Raw genomic sequence first — 25,472 nt, forward strand, 5'->3', positions numbered from 1 at the left:
GGAAGATCTTTGCTGTCTGAACTAGGCTCTGCGCCTGAAATTTCAGATCTCATATAAATTTCTGATATATTTTTTTTTTGTCTTTTTGCTATTTCTTGGGCCGCTCCCGTGGCATATGGAGGTTCCCAGGCTAGGGGTCGAATCGGAGCTGTAGCCACCGGCCTACGCCAGAGCCACAGCAACACGGGATCTGAGCCGCGTCTGCAACCTACACCACAGCTTACAGCAACGCCGGATCGTTTAACCCACTGAGCAAGGCCAGGGACCGAACCCGCAACCTCATGGTTCCTAGTCGGATTCGTTAACCACTGCGCCACGACGGGAACTCCAATTTCTGATATTTTGATAGCATTACAGACAGAGGAAGAGGCCAAGAAAATAAAGGATTACAAAACTTATGGTATCCTAGTGTATTAGGATTTCGGGAAAAAAAAAAAAAATCCAAGTTTTCCAGTATTGTAAGAGAGCTCAGGAAAGTGAATAGCTACGAGTACTTACCCATTATCGAGGTGGTCATCAAGATCAAGCACTGAGCTGGGCACTTCATGTGCAGCTCGGTTTCCTTGAGGAAATTTAGGCTTGAGCCAGGAATTACGTGGGCAAAGCGCCACATCAATATTAATTACCTTCCTGGTCCAAAGAAGACAAGCTTTTTCTTTCTGTCTCTTTTTCTCCCTTTCTTTCTTTCTCAAAGAAGACAACCTTTTGAAGTTGCTCTTTATTTCAACAGCCTGCTGGGGGTCATGGAGGTCACTTTCTGATGCCCCCCCACCCCCAAAGGATCTGTAGTCTCAGACTGGCTTCTGTGTTCCTAAGCAGGAAAGCCTGCATATTAGCACCTTCCAAAGCTTCAGGCTTTCGGAGCCTCAGCCCTCATGGACTCACGGCTCTGCAGCAGGGCCCTTTACAGACTGGTCTGATGGGGTAGGAGATCTCCGCCTCCGTTCTGCCCCCTCAACTCCTAGAACCACATCATGATCGTGAAGCTACTCTAACCACTCACTGCTCTGCTTAAGACTCACTGAGAAGGCTCTGCCATCTAGCACGAATCCCAAACTCTCCAACTAACAGCTGAGAGCCTCCATAGGTGCCCAACCCTTGCCTTTCTTCAACGCGTCCTTCTTTCTGGCCTCCTCCCCGCTCCACTCCTGCCTCCTCCCCACATTTAAGCCATAGATTCTAATTACACTGAGCTACTTATAGTTTCCAAACACATCAACATCTGTACCTTGGGCTTTTGCATGAATTACTCTCTTTGGCTAGAATGCCATCCTTCCCATGCATCCTCCCCTAGGTGGCATCCATCAGACGTCACCTCCTTGAGGAAGCCTCTCCTGACCTCCGCCCACCCTGACCCAGACTGAGCGAGGCGCTCCTCCTATATATTTCCGCAGCCTTCACCCTTTATCATAACAGTTATGATGTTACAGCAACATTGTTTTGTCTCTCTGCTGTACCAGAGAAAGAACACCAAGATGACAGTGATTGTGCTGGCTTTGCCAATGAACTCACAGTGCCCGGGGGAAGAGCTGGCACTTTAACAGTTGCTGAATTGAATGCTGGTTGGCAGTCTCCTAAACGCGTAATTGTGTATTATTATAATTATAGCGCAGACAGCTATTTATTGTGAAGCCTTAAATTTCTTTTTTTCCTCTTAGGATGAAAATTTTTAGAAAGAGAAAGGGAAAATAAAGGAACATTTCTGAGTGCTTACTCTATTCCAGGTACTGATCCCATAACACCCTGAGAGGCAAGTATGATCACCTCTTAAGGCACAGGTAGCAAAGTCAGGTTCAGAAGTTAAAGAATCTGCCCAAAGTGTCAGAGCTGACACTCACACCCACAATGCTACAGCCCGTGTCCTTTTTATTACACCATGCTGCTTCTATAATGCTCAGCAGGTGGCAATGGCTGCCCCCCAATCCCCTCAATGGTTGCCCCCTTGTGTCTGTACTCACATTTGCTGTTAGCTGGGTGGTCAAAGCTGAAACCTTTTCCTGGGAGGCATCCAGCTCCCGCCGGAGTTTGCGAATCTAAAGACGACAAGGGACAGAGTTACTGGCTTTGGGATTCCATGTCCTTGTGGAACTGGGCAAAATGACTGATAATAGCGAAAGAGGAAATCCAGCCAGCAAACTGTTCCTTACCTCCGACTGGCATTTTTCTTCTGGCTGCAAAGAAAACAGGGAGGAAATTAGACCAGTCGGGGAGCAAAGAACAGTGCAGTCCTGCCTATGGGCAAAGCACCCTGCTGGGTACTTATAGCAGCCTTGAAGATTTGTTAGCTTCTTTCCTGATGGACTTTCCCGAACAAACTTCTCTGGTTCAATTAATGTGACAAGTCAGGAAGGCCAAATACAAATAGCACATTGTTTTAAGAAATTAGGAAGAATGAGGAAATATCTAGCTTTTTTGGTCATGAGGAGACCTCTGTTTTCTCATGGAGCTGATGAAAGGGAAAAGGGCTTGGGAGAAGGTGTGATGAGAAGTGGACAAGCCAGGACAAGGATGCCAGATTTAGCAGAGAAAAATACAGGATACCTGGTTAAATTTGAATTTTTTTTTTAGTTTAAGTATGTCCCATTACACTATTGGGGACATACCTATTCTAAAAAATTATTTGTGGTTTATCTCAATTTCACATTTAACTGGGCACCCTGTATTTAATCTGCCAATCCTGCCTCATGGGACAGCTTATAGGTTCATCCTGCCCCATTTTATCCCTCCCTGCCATCTCCCTAGGGCCTTGAAGTGGAAACAGCAGCAGGGCAGGTAGGCCCCCAAAGCAAGGGGGTACTGGGAGCCCCTACCAGCCAGCCTGGTGACTCCCCAGGTTGTAAGGATGAAGGTGGCCTGCACCTTTCTGCTGTTCCATCTCGAGTCCCCCATTACCTGCGACTCTGGGGAGTAAAGACGAAGCCTGTAGACCTTGTTACTGGTAAAACTTTCCATACTGGGCTGTGGTCTGTGGTGACACAGCAACCTGCCAGTCAGAGCCTGCAATACCCCCTAGCTTCTTCCATAGGGGGAGCCCACATAGGTTGGGGGAACCTGCTGGAGGGGGAACCTTTCTTTCTTGCTCCTGGGATTCCCATGGGGGCCCATAAAGGAAGACACCCCCAACCCCTCAATACACACACTCTCGGAAATGTCAGAAGTGTTCCTGCCCTTTTCTCCACACCCATTGTCTGCACTTCCCTGGGGTGCAACACCGGAGCCAGTGGGTGGCTAAAAAGCAATAAGGACCCTATTTTGTCCATGAGTATTCTATGCGAGTCCAAATCCAATTTCACTAGTGATAACTCCATTGTTTTGAAAAATCAGCCTCTGACTCTGGTGTCTACTTTTCTGTTAGGTCAGAATGCAGAGGGGGACGATTCACCAGGCCCTGCATTCCCTTACCTGTCAGCAGGGATAAGTGGGGAGATTTTCTCTGTCTGGCCGCCCCTCATATCCTGCTGCCCAACGCCCTCGCCCTGATCCTGCTCCAGACACCTTCTCCCCAGGCTGGCTTCTAACAACAGCAACTAGTTTTTAGGCACACCAGGGCCAACTCAGTTCATCCTTGCAGTAACTCTATAAAGTAGGTTTGGATGCCTGCTGATGCTCAGAGAGGTCAGGGATCTCGCCTAAAGTCACACAGCTGGACAATCTCTTCTTCTAAAGAAACGCTTTCAGGAGAAGGTTGGGAAATGTGCTCGGGACTTACTCTTCACTCCCATATAATATTTAGCCTTCCCTCTTTCTGTCCATCGATTCATTCCCACGACAACCACCCAGCAAATATCGATTCATTTCCTACAATGTGCCAGGCACTGTTTTAAAACCTGGGGTACAGTTGCAAACATGACCAAGTCCCTCACCTCATGCTGCTTACATTCTGGTAACAAGTAGCATTTATTGAACACTTACTATCTGCCAGAGAGGGTTCCAAGCACTTTACAGTCATTATTCATTTAATCCTCATGACAACCCTTTGAGAAGGCAGTAACATAATGTGTCCATGGTGACAGCTGATAAGTCATAGAACTGGGATTGGATCCAAGGTAGTCTGGCTCCAGAGCCTATGATCTTAACCAGTATGTTCTCCTATTCTTTCACTATAGCAACATTCTTCAGGAGGCCTTCCAGAAATAAGGCCCTGGCTTTGGAGTCGGATCCAAAGGAGAAAAGTTAACAGGGATAGCGTCACAGCCATTTAACATCTGGGAGGCGCATGAGGTCTGTTAGTAGGCTGAACCATCCTCGGAGGACCAAGCCTTCTATCAATAGGCCTAACACTCCTTCCCTAGGCTGCTGTCGGTCTGTCTCTGTGCCCACCTGCCTCTGGGGTGGGGCCCCTGTTCTCAACAGCAACCTGGAGAAATCATATGTTTTGTACCTTGCCTCCAGCAGCTGCTACTTTTGTGTACATCTGGGGACTCTGAGTGACGCTCTGGGCCTGTCTCCCCTGAGCAGCTCCCCTGGAGCCCAACTGCGCCTCCCTACCAACCAAGAAAGCAAGTCTGATGCCAAATGCAGTCTCTTCAACTCTTTTCTACTCCAAGGGCTGGTTGTGACTTCTCCATAGCACTTGTTTAGCAGCATCGGGCTCTCTTTTCTTCCCTTTGTTAATTAAATTACAGGCAAATTTCAGCCAGAATGTCCATTCTTGAATATTTAAGTATTATAGAGATTTCAGGGGGAAAAAAGCCTATTATCCAATAAAAGCCTCTGAAACACTCAGGTATTAAACAGACTCTTTGGTCTGGGTTGGTGGCAACATGAGAGATTCCAAAGACCTCTTTTTAGACAACAATTATGAACTTGTTCACCTCAACATTTACAAAGGCGTTTGTTTCAGAATTTTATCATCACCAAGTAGCTAATAATAGATAAGGGACCGTACATCAGTACTTGGCAGTAGCAGAGTCTAGCCAGACTTGCAGTTTTCCTGGGAATTAGCCTACCACCTCACCATGAAAACATTCAAATGTTAGATTTTTAAAAGTCTGCCAAAGCAACCTATATTCTTAGAGAAGGCACATGTAAAGTACTGTCCATGTGAACCTTTGACTCCATGCCAAGTAGAATGTCAGAGGTTATGGGGACCTCAGAGACCACCTGGCCTAGCTCCCTAAGACCAAGAGCAAAATGTAGACATCCGGAATAAGGAGGTAACTTCTCCAAAGTCATACAGTAAGGAAAAAAATCTCTGACTAGGGCTTTGGGTCTCTTGCTATCCAGATAAACGTGGAATTGAAAATTATTCCTACTAGGTCTTTGGTAATTTATTAATTTGCATCAACTCAGAAAGGACAATTTCAATTTCATGAAAACATCAGCTTCTAGGTCAGACACCCATAACAAGAGCTATTGAAAGAGAGGCCTGTGAATGCAAGAACCCTCAGTGCTTGGCATGAAGGGTGTGCAGCAGGAATTGCAAGTGATGATTTCCTACATCCAAATTCTCGCAGGTGGAGGAGCTCATGCTCTTTCCCTCCAAGGTGGGTTAATGCAGGCCAGCCCCCATTTTTCATTCTGCTGATAAGGGCCCATCCTCCTATGTGTGGACAGGAAAGCCTGGGAACTCTCTGGGAAAACTGAAATGTCTGCTACGGCTGCACGGCACCAACCCGTGTAACTAGAGTCCCACATCTCTGGTGCCCTCTGGGCCTCAGGCTTCCTCTTTTGGCAGCAGGCTCCCCTCTCCATCTAAACTATATTCTCAGGGCTCAGCCCAGAGGCTGGCATATACTTGGTGCCAGTAAATAATGCTGAAGAAGTGAACCTCAGAAAGTTATTACCTCTGGTACCTGTAACACAGGTTTTCAGCCTAGAGGAAAGGACTCAGTGGATGCAACAGCTGAGAGTTAGAAAGCCATCACTAGGCTTTCTTCGCAATAATGGCTTAAATAATGCCTTCCCAAAGTTACTATACATAAAGCCTTTAAAATAAAAGCCAGGACTCATAAAATTTCAGACAAGATGCCTAGCACAGGAAAGGGGTATTCTGGAGTTGGAGGGCAAGATGAGGAAGAGTGGAAGAAAGTGTTTCTAGATGCTTCAAATCAGACCATGTCAGCAATCACGGACGTCAGTTTGCTTGCTGTGGGCCTAAGAAAGAACAGTCAGGCCCTGGACTTTTGAGCTTGATTCCAAGATGGCCTTTAACTTGCAAGAGTCCATCTATAGCTTGTCCCATGACATAGCCGAGAACCCTGGCATTGCCGAGAACCCTGGCCTTACCAAAAACCTAACTATTATTATTATTATTTTTTGGTCTTTTTTTCGCCATTTCTTGGGCCGCTCCCGCGGCATATGGAGGTTCCCAGGCTAGGGGTCCAATCAGAGCTGTAGCCACCGGCCTACGCCAGAGCCACAGCAACATGAGATCCGAGCCGTGTCTGCGACCTACACCACAGCTCACAGAAACACCGGATCCTTAACCCACTGAGCAAGGGCAGGGACCGAACCCGCAACCTCATGGTTCCTAGTCGGATTTGTTAACCACTGTGCCACAACGGGAACTCCTAAAAACTGAATTATTAAAACATCTATCCTCTCTGGAATTAAAGGCTAAAGAATTCCCAATTCCCAATTAATCAAATGGTTTTTTTCCTATAGGAATTCCCAAATTAAAGTTTTGAAGATAAATGGTTATGCACCTAGGCATAAAAAGTAATAGGCATCACTGAACAAATCCAGTACTGTATTTGATGAGGTTTGGCTTTTGTTCACACCTCTCGCTGATGACAGCTAACATTTATGAGAGTTTCCTTTGTGCTGTGTGCATTCTACTCATTGCATTATATGCATTTTTTAATTTTAGTGAAATCTATTTTTAAAATACCTACTATATGCTAGGCCCAGTTTTAGGCACTAGGAATAAAACCAGAAAAAAGTCCTTGTCCTCAAGGAATGTAAACTGCTGTAATTTTCATAAATCTATTTCTTGTTACAACTCCATAAGGTAGGGGCTGCTATTCTTTCTACTTTACAGATAAAGGAAGTGAGGCAGACAAAAGGTTGAAAAGTTAAGGCCTTTCTTTTCCAAGTCTACGAGCAGGTGGCCAAGGCTTTTCATACATTCTAACTAGTTCCCACCAGAAGCAGGATGCCACTTTAACAAAGCAGTCAGCTCCTGATTTATTGGCTGGTACATTATAAGCTATAGCTACTTGTGAATTTCAAATCTAGTCCCCTCCTTAATTGATCCCTTTATAACAAAAATACTCTCTCTAGGAGACACGCTTAAATTTTATTTTTCTTAATTTTTATTTTTTTTCTATGGCTACACTTGTGGCATATGGATGTTTCCAGGCTAGGGGGCGAATTGGAGCTGCAACTGGGGCCTATGCCACAGCCACAGCAACACCAGATCCGAGCCACATCTGCAGCCTATGCCACAACTTGCAGCCACACCATATCCTTAACCCACTGAGTGAGGCCAGGGATTGAAACCACAATGTCACAGACACGATGTTGGGTTCTTAACCTGCTGAGCCACCACGGGAATCCCTTATATTTTATTTTTGACACACATGATAAAGGAACCCCAGCTCTCATGATCAGAGCCACACAGCACTGAATTATACTCACTGTAGAATAAATTGACGACGTGCTGGAAACCAAGGAGAGTGAAGATCCATGAACTATTTATAAAAAAAAAAGAAAGAAAGAAAGAAAAAGAAAAGGTGAATTGCACAGCTGATTACTATGGAGCCAAAAAGGGGGAGGGAAGGAGAAACTCGGCATGAGAGGACGATACCAGGTTTTCAGCAATTTAACCTCACCCTGACCCAACCGTTCCTGGTTCGGTGACTGTTCACTGTCAAATAAGGAATAATGTTCTATGGGAGTCATTTTTCTATTACGACATTTTTCTCTTACAACCTTCTAAATACCTTCCCCCTCCTTGCTTATCAAAATAACACATAATTACTAGGGAACAATTTCCAAGTACAGAGAAGTTTAGTCACTGCCATAGCCTGTGTGACTCATAATTCTATTAACCCAGAGGCAACTTTTACCTGCCCTGTTGCCCTATACTTTATTCCTTTCTTTTTTATAATGTATACTTTTAGGGCTCAGAGATACATTATATATTGTTGCATTACATATTTTACATCCTGCTAGCATCTGTCACTTTATAAGCAAAAAGATGAGCCGATTATTTTGAACATAGGGGCGGCTGGCCGTCGTAAATTCATTCTAGATGACTGTGTAGGCTCTTTGATTTCTATCTTGCCTGCAAAGTGACAAGCCAGCGGTGTCCTCTTTTCTGTTTATGACTGGTACTTTGGGACTTAGAACCATCCTTGTACCCTTCACCACCTCCTGCCCCCAGACGATGGAGACATTTTAACCACCCGTTTTCAAATAATTTTAAAGCATGGTCTTTTCTAGGACTAGGTATTCTAGCTGACTTCTCCTCCTGGGAACCAGATGCCTTAATGAGAATTTTCCGAGTCATCTCTTGACAGCTTGTTGGAAAGACAGACACATGCCTGTTGGGACATCACAGCCCTTTCCCCTGACCAGGAGTGGAATGCCTCTACCCCACCCTGAGTCCTCACCTGTGGTCTGAGAGTGGGAGACTGGGGAGGAACGTCCCCTGTGTAATGAACGGCTTCCACTTACCACCCAAGGAGAGAACTCAACTTGGGTCAGCAGTGGGCAGAAGCTACCCGCCCATAGACATCCCACCAATGGCTCAGCCCGCTCCTCGGTGCCTTCACACTGCCTTCCCAATCGACCCACTCTGACTTTCCATTCTTCCTGGACGTGTTCCCACCGCACTCCAGATCCTGCACACCCGTCTCACGCATATGCCTAGCTAGTACTCTGCCGTCTCACTCTCGGCCTGTGCAGCTCCTTTGGTTCAGGACGTTTCTCACGCCTGCCCATCTAAGTCTCCAGGATCAGCTCAAACAATGTTTTCTCCTGGAGCCCTTCTTCATTTCCCTGACGTCCACCTGGATGGGCTTCCCCCTCCTCTAGCCACATGGCTTGTGGCTTGCCCTTCTAGTTCTCTTCTATTTTTTTTTAATTATTTTATTTTTTATTTTTTGCTTTTTAGGACCACACCTGCATTATGTGGAAGTTCATAGGCTATAGGTCGAATTGGAACCGCAACTGCCAGCCTACACCACAGCCACAGCAATGCCTGATCCAAGATGTATCTGCAGCCTACATGGTAGCTCGCAGCAACTCAGGATCCTTAACCCACTGAGTGAGACCAGGGATCAAACCCACATCCTCCTGGATACTAGTTGCTTTCATTTCTAGTGAGCCACAATGGAAACTCCAAGGTCCTGTTCTCTTAGAAGGTGCCAGCTGCTCTGAGGCAATCCCTGCCCCATCCCTCACATCCACCTTCCCTAGCAGTCAGTGCTGGGGGCTGTAAGTCTTTGTCTCCATTCTTCCTCCATCCATGACTCAGGAGGCCTGAGCCCATTAAAAAAAAAAAAAAATCAGCTTAAGGTATTCATACACAATAATGGCTTTCAATGCTAAGATGTCCACATATTAATAGAGGACTCTCATGCCCCAACCCTAGTGGGCCAATGGTTCAAAGGGGTACATTACTTAACCCCATGGCACAGACAATGGGGGGCAACACACTGGAGGCCAAGCTGGAGAGAGAGGTACGGGTAACATGAAGCCACCCTTTAATCACACCGCCCAGCTAGACGCCTGCTCGGAGGCCAGTGCACGGCTGATGCATGAGCTTTGGCTGTTACAAAATGAACATTTGTCTCTTATAATAGTCCACCTCATACACATGGAAACACTGACACTGCCTTTAGCCATATCTTGGAGCAAGCTTGGGGCTGCAGGCAGCAAGGAGCATATCTGGTAGGCTTCGGGCGGAGGTAATTATTTTTCTCTGTAATTAACTCCTCTCACTTGTAAATAGCAACAGCAAGGCTGCAGTCCAAAGAAAGAGTCCGTGCTTTCCAGACTCGATTCCAAATTGAATATGGCTGACTGAACCACGGAAGTCAGCCTCCTTCAAGCGAACTGAGCCAAGGCAGAGCGTGGGTTATGTGGCTGAGATACCTTTGAATGACAAAATGCATATGCGACTGACAAAGTCATAGCAGCAAGAGCACCCCATGCATCTTCTTCCCTATGCCTGTTCCTCCCCAAATCTGAACAAATTTCCCCAAATCTGAACCATCAACAATATCTAGGCCATTCTTCACTGACTAATCTGAAACCTAGAGACGTTAAGTGACCCCCCCTAAAGTTCTACAGCATTCAGGAACAGAATCTGTAGACCAGAAATCTGGAGATGACCTTGCCCTTGAATGAGCTTTTTTTTTAAACTGGTTTCTGAGGGTTTCTGTTTGTTTTTGGTAAAGCATTTTGGTAAAGTTAGAACAGTTTCCTAAGCCACGCATTCAATCTACCCAGGCACGAGCTGGGACCAAACAAACAAGAAGTGCATATTTGAGAAGAAGAAGCATAAGTCAGGGTGAAATCATGAGACAGAATGAGACAACTGGGCATATTCCAGGCAATAAGGTGAACAAATGTCTCTGCTGTCACACTTGGCAGCATATATACATATATTCAGCCTTGTGCTAACGAAAGCTCTTTCCCATTTATACTACTGTGAGCCTCCTCATCACAGAGAACTCATAGGGAACATTCCGAGTCAGAGCAGAAGTTTCCACCCCTAATGAACGTAAGTGTAAATTTAGGCCCAGAGAGGCTAAGTGATGTGGCCAAGCACACACAGCTGGTCAGGAGCAGAGAGAGAAGGTGAACCTAGGCACTGCACTCTAGTTCTTGTTCCACCCTGCGAGAAAGAGCCAGTATGAACGAGCTGCAGTTCTGACGGCCGCCCTCTCACCTAGTGAAGGAAGCAGCACTGAAAACGGAGCCCACATTGATGAAGGTTTGCCTCAGTCACAGGAGAAAGCCCAGCTGTGGCTAAGGCAGATGTAAGGCGGGATGGAACAGAAAAACAGAGGTTGGGAATTGGGAGTTTAGGACCTGGTTTGGGCTGCAAGAAGTCCCCAAGTCACTTCTTCTGTTCAATTTTGCCATAAACAAAATGGGCTTGAAATGGCCCCATGGGGAGAAGGATAAAACAAAACATGACAACTATAACAATAGCTACCATTGATGGAGTACTTACTCTAAGCCCCTTTCAAAGTCATTCTGCTAAATGCCTTCTAGGATTTATCTCACCTAATCTGCACTTCAATGCTTTGAAGTGGGTACAATTATTTTCCAAATTGTACTGAACAGGAAATAGTCTGAGCAGGGTCAAGTCCCCTACCCAAAGTCACCCTGCTAACAGTAGAGGTGCCAGGATTTGAATCCAAATATATAACTCATGGGCTAGAAACCCAGGTGAGCTGCAAAAGAAGATTTATTTATTAATAGGCTGCTCCATTCCCGTGGATTCCATGTAAGCTGATTGAGACTGCACCAGCTCTTAGGAATGATTGGTAAAGTCCCTGGATTTTTTTTTTTCCTCCAAAGACATTCATGTGAAAAATGCCTCAAGCATCTCCCTAAAGTACACTATTAAAGTTGACTTGAAGATTGCATAATGCATCTGATGGAAATTAGTTTACCTGAAATAACTTTGAAAGGTTGCACCTGGGCCATGCCTGTACCTCATCTACATATTTACGACTCCACTTCCTTCAAAATGGAAAGTGTTAATTAAATCCCACAAAAGCCTCACACACGTATTTGTGCTAATTCTTCCTAAATTTCCATCCTGCTTGCTGGCATATGACATACCTAACTGCCTCTTATAGGATGTTCTACTTGGTCCAAACATGCGATGTGAATCTTTTTCCAACTGCAACCCTGGGAGTTTATGTATTCAAGAGGGGGAGAAAAAGTTTTCACTCAATGGAATTAAAAACACCTAATTATAGAAGCCCATTTTGTCTTTGCAATGTAATAGCTTTGGAAGAAATAAAATCAATCTTTTTCTTTTTTTTTTTTTTTTTTTGCTTTTTAGGGCTGCACCCACGGCATAAGGAAATTCCCAGACTAGGGGGGGGAATTGGAGCTGCAGCTGCTGGCCTCGGTCACAGGCACAGCAACGCAGGATCCGAGCCATGTCTGTGACCTATACCACAGCTCAAGGCAATGCCAGATCTCCAATCCACTGAACGAGGCCAGGGATCGAACCCGAATCCTCATGAGTATGAGTCAGGTTCATATCCACTGGGCCACAATGGGAACACCAAAATAAAATCCATCTGATGCCACATTTCCCAAAAGGTGAAAATGTTTAGTACTATGTGGACAGCCATTCCTAACCTTCTCCCCACGTTTGATTTCTACCTTTGCGTTTCAGTTCCACATCCCCGTGAATCATCAGGGTTTTACAAAAGTCTAGACACCGCTCGTGGGCAAGCACTTTTTATCAATGTCACTTTGACATCCCAGAGACTCCACAGTTGTAGTCTCTGACAGCTTGATTCCAGATGGGATAAATAAAAGCCATGTGATGATGATACTGTAATGGCTCTGGACCTTCAGGAGGCAAAGTGTGCTTGTATGGACAAGTTGCAGCACCGAACATGGTTCCCTCAGATGTGCACTGGGCAGAGCTGATAAATACAGCATGGGCACACTCCAGATGCGAGCCATTGTCACAAGGGCTGGCAAGTGCGCTGTGGCCACGCGTGGCTCACCCACGGACCAGAAAAAAGCTCAAGACAGACTGTCTGCTCCTCCACGTTAGGGTCAACATATCCTCCATTATCACTGCTCTGAGTGGTGACAGCACTGATTTCTCTGCTTAAATTCAGCAAAACACTCTGGGTAACTCAGGCTCCACCTTTCCTTAATCTTCTGTCCCAGGGGTTCCCATATATGGATTTACAGAGTAGTGTCTGCTCACTGGATGCCACTGGATGCAAATGATACATAAATCAGAGTGGAGAGAATTAAGGAAGATTAACCAGGGGGGAAGTGTTCTGTAACTAAACTCTTTAAAACTGCTGTTAAAAAGAACACTGGAAAAAAAAAAAAAAAAAAAAGGAGTTCCCGTCGTGGCGCAGTGGTTAACGAATCCGACTAGGAACCATGAGGTTGCAGGTTCAATCCCTGGCCTTGCTCAGTGGGTTAAGGATCCGGCATTGCTGTGAGCTCTGGTGTAGGTTGCAGATGTAGCTCGGATCCCGTGTTGCTATGGCTCTGGCGTAGGCTGGCAGCTATAGCTCTGATTCGACCCCTAGCCTGGGAACCTCCATATGCCGCGGAAGCGGTCCAAGAAATAGCAAAAAGACAAAAAAAAAAAAAAGAAAAAAAAAGAAAAAAAGAACACTGGGCAAAGCAGAAGCCAGCATCCTGCATTTCTCTCCTTCTTGACTCATAGTGGGATTTCGGCAGTCACAAGTTGATTTGTTCTTTCCTACCTGGGGGTTGCTGAGCATATCTCCCCACTCTCACAGGGACCAGGAGCAGAGGGAAGCACCTATGACTCCTTCCCCAGCCCCCATTCTGCTCTGTCATGGGCAAAAAAAGCACAACGAGGACAATGGCCCCTGACTTGGGCTCCATTTGCTCCAAGAGCCCCCCTCCTCTGACTGGGGACTTCCAGCTGCCAGGACATCAATGCTGAGGCTGACTTTCCAGGCTGTGACAGGTACTAACATTATTGGATTAAGATTTGTAGATATTATCTCATTTAATTCTCATAGTTCCATGAGCTAGGGATTTCTCTTTTATCGGTGAAAAACACAGAGGCACAGAGAAATGAAGTAACTTGTCCAAGACCATATACCTAAGGAGTAGAGCTGGAATGCAAACCCTGGTAGTAAGAACTGATATTCTTAACTATTAGTCAGTGGTACTGACAGCAATGACTTATCTTCCCATCTTTGAGAAGCTTTAAGGGGGTGGGGGAGATGTGCCTTCACACCCTTTTTTTTTTTTTTTTTTCCCTGTCTTTTTAGGGCTGCACCTGTGGCATAGGGAAGTTTCCAGGCTAGGGGGTCAAATTGGAACTACTGCTGCTGGCCTATACCACAGCCACAGCAACGCGGGTCTGAGCCATATCTGTGACCTACATAACAGCTCATGGCAACACCAGTCCTTAACCCACTGAGGGAGGCCAGGGATTGAACTTGCATCCTCGTGGATACTAGTCAAGTTCATAACCACTCTGCCACAATGGGAACTCCCTTTACAACGTTTTTATCTGCTTGCTCCCCTAACTTGCACCTTGACTGAAGGAACAAAGAGAAAAGAACTGAGTTAGGAAGATGGCTGGTGAAGATGCCTATCGTAATTTTCTCCCCAAATTCTAATTACAATAAATAATCCAGAAAAATCCAATCTCAAATATTCTCAATTAACAAGCAAAGAAGGAAAAGGGCATAACTGAATGCAATAAACTTAAAAAGAACTGCTACTTGAGAAAAGACATAGAAAATTCTGGAGCAAAAAAAAAAGTGGAGAGGCACTCTGCCCCCAGCCCCCCAAAGCCATGCAGGTGCATTGGGACAGGGAAATGAATTCTCCAGTAACTGGCTCTTCCAAGAAGGTGCGCCCACGATGGAGGCCCATGCCAAGAAGCGAGAGCCCAGGTCCAAGAGAAGCTTGCGAGTGGAACTTGGTCAATTCCAGGGTTCACCAGGGTTTTGTCAGCAGCCTCTTTGATAAAGTCCTGCCAGGGTAACTGAGTCAGACCCTACTATTCAAAGCCCCACCCCTAGAGTACGTGGGTGAGCTGGGACCTCATCCAGGTGGGCTCTTAGGTCAACAAAGTCAACTCGGTAGAGGGGACCATTATTCACTTGGTACAGCTTGAGAAGGGGAATCTCCCTGCTTGCTTACCTTCTTCAAACCCATCCCGGAATGAGCCCGAGCGGCTCATGGTTCTGCTCTTCTCATCCAGGGACATGGAGCTATTCCGGAAGCGGCTGTCCGTATACGGGTCATACTGCCCGTCGGCATTGGAGAGGCTGTGGGTCCTCAGCATGGTTGGGTTGGACAAGCTCATCTGGGTGACGGTGGTGGGACTCGCTGGAAGGAAAGGAATCAATCAAAAGGTTGGAAGTTCACGTCCCCGTTCAAATCCTGATGAGGGGGCGGCGCAGAGGAGACAGCCTACACTCAGCCATCTCCGTCCCTGTCAGCTTCTCTCCCTTGCCTCTTCTCAAAGGTAGTCACACCAGCGTTTGAGTAACACACTTACAGCTAAAAATAAGGGAGGAAAGGTGGGTCAGTTCCAAAGCGAGGCTCTGGGCCTCAGCTTTCCAACTTGGCACGTTCGGACAAGCTAGTGTCACCTTCCAGGCATGAGCTAATTACTCTCTGGGCTCATCTGGAACAATTCGCCCTAAAGCCAAAAGCCCAAAATAGTCCAACCGGGCTTTTGATCAGATGGGAAGCATTTGTGCATGACAAGAAACTCCAGCCTCAAAGCATTACAGCTGGGGAAGGATAACATGAACGTGGGTCTCACTGTCTCAGATGGGGAAGATTTCATAATGATGCCTACAGAGCTTCAGTGCAAAGGGGGTGCATCCACCTTAGCCAAAACTGGCTTTCCTATTAAAATGGTATCCATTTCAGAAATGCAGACTGTTCCCGAAGTATCCACTCAATTCATTAAAAGTGAAAAGTTAAGCCTTGTTTACAAGCCACACCTGTCCTTAAAGAGATTTTATTATTCACAATCATCAGAAAAGGCTGCCTCTCTAAAGAACAAAAGGAGACTGGAAAAAATATTTCCCTCTCTAACTAGTCTTGGAAGGCATAGCTCTCATCCTATTACCCTTGTGTAACCTTGCCCAGTCATTCCAGCCAGGGCTGTTCTTTCTTTGTTCTAACTGTATCTTGCACTCGCTATCTGATCATATTCAGTTTTTACATGGTTTCCTATAAAGCTTTGGGCTGTTGTCTCTTACCTTATTTATGAGTCTGTGTGGGCGTCTGTTTCTCTAAAAAAGCATCCACTGACATATCAGCAGGGACCCTGATACAAATTCATTTCCTTTCCTCACTGTGCCAGTCAAAGCATTATGTCACCAGTAGGCATTTCCAAGAACACTTGTTCAATCAAAACCTGGGCTTTATTTCCAGTTTAATAAAGCAATGACGATGACCAAACATGGGATATGCTTCAGAGATCTTAGAATACACTGTTTTCATTCCACGGGATGGTTTGCTCTTTGCTATAACCCTACCTCTACCCACCACGGAGAGAACACGACTGATTCGAGAACCAAAAACACATTTCTATTTTCTTTTGCCATCAATCTCCTGTAATCAAGCTACACTGCTTCGGGGTGCTCAGATACGAAGAGCGATGTGACCACATGTCACTTTCAAAATGCAAGATACCCTCAGCCCTAAGGTGCTGATCGCCACAGCTAATGCCAAGGGGCTACTCACCGAGCTGAGAAAAGTTGAATCTTGTTCCGGAGGGAGAAGTTACACTGGAGCCAGAGGAGAAGGGAGAATTGGCGGCAGTGTCCTGCAGGCCTCCTGCAGAGCGGGACCGTAACCATTCTTTCGCGTCTTCTTGAGTGCGAAGCTGGGAGGTGGGGGTATACCTGGACAGACAGAAATCAGGCCAGGATGAACTACGAACCACACTTAGGAAAATGTGCTCCCAGGGGCTGATGATTTATATATATATATATATATATATACATACATACATACATATATATATATATATATATATATATACACATACATATATATATATATATTATACGTATTCCAAAGATGATGTTTGAAAAATCAAATCGCTATACATTCTGAAACTCACAGTTTCTCAAAATCTTTTTTGCTACTTGGCTGTCTTTGGGGAAAATCTCAGTTCCTTTCAGTTTGGAGGGAATTGCATCAGGGGAACGAGATTGGTAAATGCTCAAAGGAACCTTCCATGGGCGTATCTGTAACATGTTGATTCATGACAGTGTCATTTCAAAGCCCCCATCTTGACAGGACTGAAGCAACAAAACAAGCTGCTGTCAGAGCTCTGAGGAAGTTTTAATTAGATAGCTCATGGCATCTACATCCTGGAGCGCAAATCAGTGGCCATGAATCACAGGGTATCAGAAACCAGACACGTAAAGGAAGGTGTGAGGAGACCGGCGCTGACAGTAGTTGCTGCAACAGGGCAGAAACCAGTCTTCACACAGGGACCCCCAAATCACTGGGCTTCGCACAGGAGAGGGTCTGCAGAAGTCATGCATCCACCTCCTCATTTATTCTGAAACACATTTCATAAGGATGCACTGAATGTCTCCAAAGGACCCAGTGCCTTTACAGACATTATCTCCCTGAAAGCCTCGGATCCTCCCAGCAAAGCAGACGCTGTTAATCCCATTTCAGTTTCAGGAGAGGTTAGGATGGCCTGGCTTGAATCACATGCCGAAATTTCGATCCATATTTGTCTGATTCTAAAATCTAAGCTCTTCTCATTATGCCCATAGGCAGCATCTTGGATTTCTCAAGTGCCAAGTGGCCAGAGCACTTTGGATTTACAAACAGATTACCACGGGGTGACTACTGATTACAGAAATAGAGGGGTTCTTTTGACTGAGGATGAGGACTTGCCGGTGTGTCGGTATTGGATATGTGTGTCTGGAAGGGATGAGCTAGAAAGGGAGTCACAGTGAGAGGGAGCATAAGAGTATAAGAATGTTTCTGCCTTCATGTTTTTACATAGTTGGAGTTTGTGGGTCACACCACTTGTCTGAGGATTGCTTGTCACATATCCTTAGTCTCAATTTATTTAAAAAACAATGTTTAAAAGCCAGAGCTACACACTTTTCATAGGATAGATCTGTTCCAGAAATATACACAGCATTTCGAAATGTTAATATTCAAAGACGTGAGCTTCCTCTTGGGGCAACAGTGGAGTATCCATGTCAAACTCATGTTAAGAGAGGCCATGACGAGTTCCCACTGTGGTGCAAGAGGATCCGTGGTGTCTCTGCAGCGCTGGGAGGCAGGTTTAATGCCCCACCCAGCACAGTGGGTTAAGGATCCAGCATAGGTTGCAACTGTGGCTTGGATCTGATCCCTGGCCTGGGAACTCCATATGCCTCAGGGTGGCCAAAAAAGGAAAACAAGAGAAAAGAAAAAAAGAGTGGCCATGATTTAAGCATTAGCCTGGGTGCCGACCAGCAGCCCTTTCAGGCATAATGAAAACTGCTAAATTCAAAAGGCCTCACTGCTCCCCGCTCTAAGGCCCCTGTGCTGACCTTCCTCCCTTAGGACATCTGTTGGGGGCTTTTCCAATACTTTTATTTTCAGATTTTTAGATTTGGCTTTACTCAGAACTCCTATTGAAAGGAAGCATTGATACCTACCTCCTGTTACTGTTCAAAAGGCTCTCAGTCTTAAGAGCTGCTGGTTATTAACTACAGACATACATGACAGCAACGAAACATTTCATTCCAAGTTCCATGTTTGCGAAAGCACTGAATGCTTAGTGCAGGGTGAAGCCGATGCTATAAAGAATGAGGTGTTTAGAGCAGGAGAAATGACAGCCGCAACCGTAGACATTAAGATCATGGGGCAGGCGTTAGAACTGAAGTTCCTCTGGTTGGCAAAGTGAGGTGGATGGGGTGAGCAATGGGACTTAGAGCATCTTGTTTCACCAGGACCAGTGCCAAAAACAAGCCAAGTCTTAGAGTGAATGAAAGGACATTCGCTCCGTGTCGTCTTTTTTTTCCCTTTACGCCAAAAACTGATCACACCCATGTCTTGAGCATGGAAAACTGACAGGATGTTTGATTAGAATATATAGATAGACAAGTGCAAAGCATCTGTCTTTGGCAATTTCCTATGAGCCGAAAAGTTAAATGTCTTCAAATCGGGAGGGAGGTGGTGGATATTTCTCCCCTCTGCTCGTGTCCTGGCTGATAAATCAACATGCTACAAGTCATGTCCTTTCTCTTGGAAGACAGCCCCGTGAACAGAATGGTCATGGCGAAATGATGAGCGAGTAAACCCACTGGCCCCAGAGGCAGCAGTAATGCTCTCCAGGCTTGCTCGGGATGGTTGTCATGAGATGATCAGACCACAGGAAGCCTGCAGGAGCACAGCCTCTGCTCAAGCACATAAGCTGACAGATGGAGAGATGAGAACGAGAGGGTTGCGAGCGGAGCCGTCATCCAAAGGGTCCTGCTGCAGTGGCCAAAGCGGGAACCCCAGCCCAGCCCGCACCCCCACCAGCCATGAGAGGGTCACACAGCCAAGCCCCAGAGCCACACCAGATGGCATGGATGCAAGGAGGAAACACAGATACCTGAGTCCTTTTTTAGGCAAAGTATTCCTATCAAGGTGCGGGTCACTGTAGGAAAGTTAAAACAAACATGAGAACCTCAGAGAAGCACAAGGGAAGCAGGCAATGTGAGGAGGGGAAGGCTAAGGAGGATCTGGAGGAAGAGACTCACTTCACCAGGGAGCTCCACTGCATGCAACACAGCCACAGCCACGGGGAAGGAAGGAGACCCAGGCCGCGCGCACACACCCGGGCACCCTCTAGCCCGGTCACCAGGAGGCCTGAGCCACTCAGCCCCAGCGGCTCCTCCTTTTCCAAACGGGGTCAAAGCGAAACTCAGGGGCTGCCCCCACCTTGACGTAGAGCCCATGCCTTCGGCGGCCCAATCGCCCATCTGGCCCGCCACTGCTTCCCGGAGAGGGAGATGCCAGGCTTCCTGCAGCCCTAACTAGCTCCGGCCCACCCCCAAGAGCCACTGGCGATGACTTCAAGTGAGACAAGGGACTCGGAGGGTTTCAAGAGGCCAGCAGTCTGCATATTTGGAATTCATCTGGAACAAGGGAATTCCAGGTCCCTCTCAGTTTTCGAGGCCCTCATTGGGCGTAGCTAGGAGCTGGGCCCTGGGCAGGGGCCCAGCGTGTTATAACCTGCCGGCTGATAAAAGTCAAGGCATTCAGGTTTCCAAAGAGCAAGGTTTAAAGCCTTGGTCTTCGAGTCTGCCAAAAACAAAAGTTTTTGCTGTTGACGGGGTGAAGTGGGTTTTCATTAATTTTTTAAAAATTTTCCTAACATGAAACAACATCTGCTTTTTATGTTTGGCCAAGCCAGCGGCTCCCCCACAAATGTAAGGTCAATGTCTATCTCAGAGGCCCACCCACAGGGCAGCTGGGGGGCCAACAAGCCTCTTCGTGTGTGTCAAGCCTCAACACTCCACAGAGTCTTATCATTACAGGAAATGGGCACATGGAGCACAAGCGCCTGCGAGAGGTAGCGCCAAGCTGCAGCAGAGGCCTTGGAGAGGGAGAAGCGCCAGCTGCGTGGGGAGGTGGGGAGCGGGGTTGGGGAGACAAAGGTGGGGGCCAAGCCTCACGGTGGGTGGGAGATCGCTGCTGGGCAGGGAGGGGGAGGGGAGAAAGGGGGGAAGCTGGGAGGCGGGAGCATGCCACAAGGAGGCTGAGATGCAAGGGAGAGCTTCTGCCGCCCCACGTCAGGTGGCAGGTTTGAGGGAAAGGTGGGGAGGGCTGCACTCCACCCCTTCTTGAGCTTGTGGACAGCAGAACAGACCCTCACTGGCATGTCTGGTGGGGGGGAAGGGGGGCGGGGTCACAGTGTACACCGGGGCCACGAACACAAGCGGCAGCCGCAGGCCAACAGCCTCACACAAAACATCTGGCTTGACACAGGGGAAGCAGAGGAAGCTAGGAGGCTCGGTGGGGTCTCCAGGCTACGATATCATTACCTGTCCTGTTTCCTGGGCAGAGTACTTCTGCAGAACTTAGGGCTAGCGGCAGGGGAAGAGAGAGGGCTAGAGGTCCAGGCAGGTGGAAAACAAGAGAAGGAATATTAGATGGGAAAGAAGGGGGTGGGGTGGGGGGTTGTTATACACAACGACTAGAACATTCTTTCACGCCCAGTGCTGATACTGGCTCTCTTCCCCACATGGAGAAAAAGGACACGTATCGCTCACTTCTGCAGTGAGACTCAGAGCTCTGAGGACCATTCTGGTTTCCTGATTTTCCATCACACTGGCCCGCACCCCTTCGGTAGGACGGTGTTGGCCCCGAGGACCAGCGCATCTGCTTAGCTGCTTAAGGGGTACCCCGCCCCCCACGCTCCAAGGCTGCCACCGCCACCTACTGCGCCTGCACAACCACGAGGGGTGGAGAAAGATGCCGTGGACAAACAAGCAGAATAAAATGGAAGGACCTCAAAGGCGGAAAGCTGTTTTGCATGGAAGTATGACATCTGCCCCCTGAGACTTCTAGCCGCTCCGCGCACTAAGAATAACCGCAATGAGAAAGATAAGAGGAAGCAGAGCCGGGCTTAACTCCACCCCAAACTGGCTGCCCCGTGGAAAGATGGCAGCGATCAGAGAGAAATCTCGTAGCCAAGGTGAATTCACCTCTGGGCTTCCTAACGTAATCTTCTGGCTCTTGAAAGGGCGTCTTTGGGGAGGTAAAGGCAGCCAAGTGCACGGCACCAACCTTTCGGACAGTGTGGTCTTCACACTGTTGGTTCTGACAAAGGGGGTAAGGGCGTCGTCCTTGGAGGAGGCGAGGAGGCCGGTGGAGGAGTTGTGACTCAGTGCCCCTCCGCTGCCAAGGGAGATGTCAATGGACTCGCAGCTGGTGTGGAGGCTGCTGACCGACTGGAAGCCCAGGCCATCCTTGCTGACGGCCGAGGAGCTGCTGGCGTTGGTGCCCCAGGTGAGGCTGTTGGAGGGGCCCGAGTGGGCGGAACTGGGGCTGGAGGCTAGAGGGGACTGGGTGCTGTCCACATTCTTACTGTAGAGAGGGCTGCTGCTCCCGCTGCTCAGGACGCCGCTGCCCGAGGGGGACTCTAAGTTACCTGGCTGGCTCAAGGTGGCATGAGGGTTGGAGATGACCACTGAGTTTTTCATGTTTTCGGCTGTGGCGATGGGCACTTGCTTGGCAGGCTTCCCACCAAAGAGTCTGTGAAGAGACAAAGGGTTGTGTGGGTTGAACACCCAAGGCCAACGGCGGGTTATTAGAGGAGGGTGGGGCACAGTGCCAGCCAGAGTCCCTGGGGTGGGGGCATGATCCTTCTTACTGAAATGGCTCCACTGGGAAAGGCTGCCACACAGTGGGCCTGAGCCCTGGTGTTGCAAAGGCTTCACCTTCATGTTCCAGGCTGCAGCTGAGACCCTGGATCTGAGCCAAAGGGAGATGGGGAGTAATTTTCTCCGCCTATCCCTCGCTGGTCCAAGATCTTGCTTCCTTTTTCCTTCCATAAATGGAGTAACTAGAAAATTGCCCTTGCCCGGGAAACAGCTAGAGGGAAAAGGGCTATGTCTTAATCACCTCTGTATCCATGACCCCCCGCACAAAGCAGGCACTCCATTTATGACAGTTCAGTTCCAAAGGATTTGGTTTCTTTGATCTCTAGGCAAACATGTATAATCAGGAACAGGAGTCTAGATCAGGAGGTGGCCTGGGCAATGTATCTTCACAGATTTATTGTCACATGGAAGCCTAGCCTGGAAGATGCGTCGTTTAGAGCCAGAGAACCAGTACTTCCCAGTGATACACACAAAACCCAGTGATACATTCACAAGGTGTCAGACCAGACAGTCTGTGTGTGAACTGTGTCTCTGTGACAGTCACACACAAATGCTTTTCCCTGTCATCTCCTCCACTGCCCAGGACCAAAAACGGGCTATCAGAATACAGGGAATGGCACACGTTTCCCTCTTCTCTTGACAGAGGGCTAGAGAGTAGGATGGAGAAATTGTCTTAAAGTCAAAGGTCTTAAAGTTCATGCTCTAGTAATGTAAGGGCTTCATTCTATCCACTAAAACTCTGATGGATACAGATGGACAAAAGGCACATGAAAAGATGCTCAACATCCCTATTAGAGAACTGCACATCAAAACCACAATGAGGTATCACTTCACACCAGTCAGAAGAGCCATCATCAAAAACTCTACAAAGAATGCTGGAGAAGGTGTGGAGAAAAGGGAGCCCTCCTACACTGTGGGGGGGGGGATGTAAATTGGTGCAACCACTATAGAGGACACTATGGAGGTCCCTTAAAAAAATAAAAATAGAACTACCATATGATCCACTCCTGGGCATATATCCAGAGAAAACCATAATATAAAAAGATACATGCACCCAATATTCACTGCAGCACTATTTACAATAGCCAAGACATGGGACGCAAACCAAATACCCATCCACAGAAGACTGGATAAAGAATGTGTGGTACATACCCACAATGCAATATTACTTAAGCCATAAAAAGAATGGAATAGTGCCATTTGCAGCAACATGGATGGACATAGAGATTATCATACTAAGTGAGGTAAGTCAAGACAAATATCATATGATATCACCTATGTGTAGAATCAAAAAAAAAAAGAGAGAGAGAAAGAGAAAAGAAGAGATACCAATGAACTCATTTACAAAATAGAAACAGAGTCACAGACTTGGAAAACAAACTTATGGTTACCAAAGGGGAAACACAGTGGGGAGGGATAAAGTAGGAGTTTGGAATTAACAGATACATACGACTATACATATAAAGTAGATAATCAATAAGGACCTACTGTATAGCACAGGGAAGTCTACTCAATTTTCTGTAATAAGCTATATGGGAAAATAATCTGAAAAAGAATGGATATATGTATATGTATAACTGAATTATTTTGCTGTACACCTTCAACTAACACAACGTTGTAAATCAACTATACTCCAGCATAAACAAATTTAAAAACCCTATGGAACAAGCATCTCTGAAGAGAAGATACTACTACATATTATCATATTATGATAAGCAGGTTTTCCTGTCATCTGGCTACCCAAAGTAATGTGAGTTTGATTTCTGTCCTCTAAACAATCCTTAGATATTTCAAGTATTGTCAAAATAAATAAGCGAACACATTATTAACCTTCACCACAACGTCTGGTGACAGATAAGGAACACTTTTTGCCTGGTGATAAAGAAAGAACTATCCTGTTGTAGAATCTTGGCTTGAGAGTGCTTACATACTTCCAGTGATGGGGACCTCACTACCCTACTCCACATGCTAACTGGCACCATTGCTAAGTACTTCCAGTTGTTACGAAACCAAAAGCTAATCCACCTTCTTCTAGTTGCCTCCTTAGTGCAGTAGGCAGTGCATCAGTCTTATAATCTACCTTTTTCTGACTTTTTAGGCATTATTATTCATCCTACATGTAACTACACAGAGAAAGCCCAATCTATTGTCTGTTAGTCCTTCAAACCATTTCAAGGGAGCAATCACACTTCACCTAAGATTCTTCTTCTCCATACTAATACACAGGAGGGAATTCAGAACACCTTAACGATTTAGGAAAAATGTAATTGCCAGGAATGGGCTGAAAGGTGCTCAATGCAGAGCCTAAGAGGCTGCTTGCATTCTCAAGTATTCTATTACACTAGCCTAAGGGTCTAGTAAAATGCCTTTGTAGTTACTAAAGGAAATCTATAATACCAAAGAGCGAATATTACATATAAGACTTGAGGCAAGAAGCAGAGAAAATTTTCATTTACAAGGCAACCTGTTAAAACAACAAAGTGCAGCCCAATAGGACCTGCCCTTGAAAAAATAATCATTACTGAAATTCTAATAATCAAGTCTAGACAAAGCACAGTGAACTGCTTCATTATACCTTTCATGTGGAATGCTGCTTCTGAAGTCTTTGCAAACATTCCTGTTCATCCCCAAATATGTACATATGCACACAATTTTTATTTTTTTCACTGCTAAAGTTTCTATCTTTGGGACTGGCGCTTTCCTACGACAAGGAGTTTCCTGGGTAGGTAGGATGAATTCTGCCCTGTGCAGCTGCAGTTTTGAGGATGCTCTAGTGGCTATTAAAGGAGATACTATGAAGAGGTAAAAGTTGTAAACTGAAAAGAAGCTGTTAGAAAAAGTGAATAATCACATTTTCATGCATAAATTTCTCCCCAGTATGCAAATGTGGGAAAATGCCTTTTTAAGGTAATAGGAAATGAATTTCTCTTTTTCAGAAACACTTGTGCTTTAAGAGGTTTTTTTTTTTTTTTGGAAGCTAAAATTTCAGAGACTAATTTGGAATTATGCATGCAGTATAAAAAAGTATGCAGGGGATATTAGACTATTTGGGAAAAAGATCTGGCCGTGATCACTGTCTGGCATAATGATGAGGAATCTGAGCCAGAGATTAAAAAAAACTGTCTGTTTACTTTGAGCTCCCTTTCCAGATTTAAGGGTATAATAGGCTCTCATCTTCAATAATAGCTAACTTTTACTGAGTATTTATTATGGGTCAGATATGGTGACATAGATTAATGGTCACAAGAACTCTCAGGTAGGTAACATCACCCCCATTTTACAGATGAGGAAACGCGGGCAGAAGCATTCAGTGAAGTTATGTGGTGGCTAATTAGGGTGGACCTAGGGTCAAACTCAGGACGAATGATCCCAGAGGTGTGTGGTTCTCATGCCAGTGGGGGAAAATGAGCAGCTGACTGCAAAACTGCTGGCAGCGTCTGACCAAACGGCTTC

General features: G+C 46.3%; 1 protein-coding gene across 3 annotated transcripts in view; it reads right to left on the minus strand.

Moving 5' to 3' along the window:
• Nucleotides 1-25,472, minus strand: part of NAV2 (neuron navigator 2) — a 365,905-nt gene that overhangs the window by 48,317 nt on the left and 292,116 nt on the right. For 2 of the 3 annotated variants that reach the window (XM_047776140.1, XM_047776139.1), the window contains exons 9-14: nt 21,424-21,891; nt 16,369-16,529; nt 14,806-14,994; nt 7,582-7,634; nt 2,148-2,171; nt 1,959-2,033 (exon numbers count right to left, since the gene is read on the minus strand). In XM_047776140.1, the coding sequence (XP_047632096.1) occupies nt 1,959-2,033; nt 2,148-2,171; nt 7,582-7,634; nt 14,806-14,994; nt 16,369-16,529; nt 21,424-21,891 (970 nt within the window). Of the gene's footprint in view, nt 1-1,958; nt 2,034-2,147; nt 2,172-7,581; nt 7,635-14,805; nt 14,995-16,368; nt 16,530-19,243; nt 19,289-20,678; nt 20,745-21,423; nt 21,892-25,472 lie in introns of all 3 variants that reach the window. The other variant, XM_047776141.1, reaches the window with a different exon arrangement.

This window comes from Phacochoerus africanus, chromosome 4, assembly GCF_016906955.1.
Source record: "Phacochoerus africanus isolate WHEZ1 chromosome 4, ROS_Pafr_v1, whole genome shotgun sequence".
Taxonomy (NCBI): Eukaryota; Metazoa; Chordata; class Mammalia; order Artiodactyla; family Suidae; genus Phacochoerus; species Phacochoerus africanus.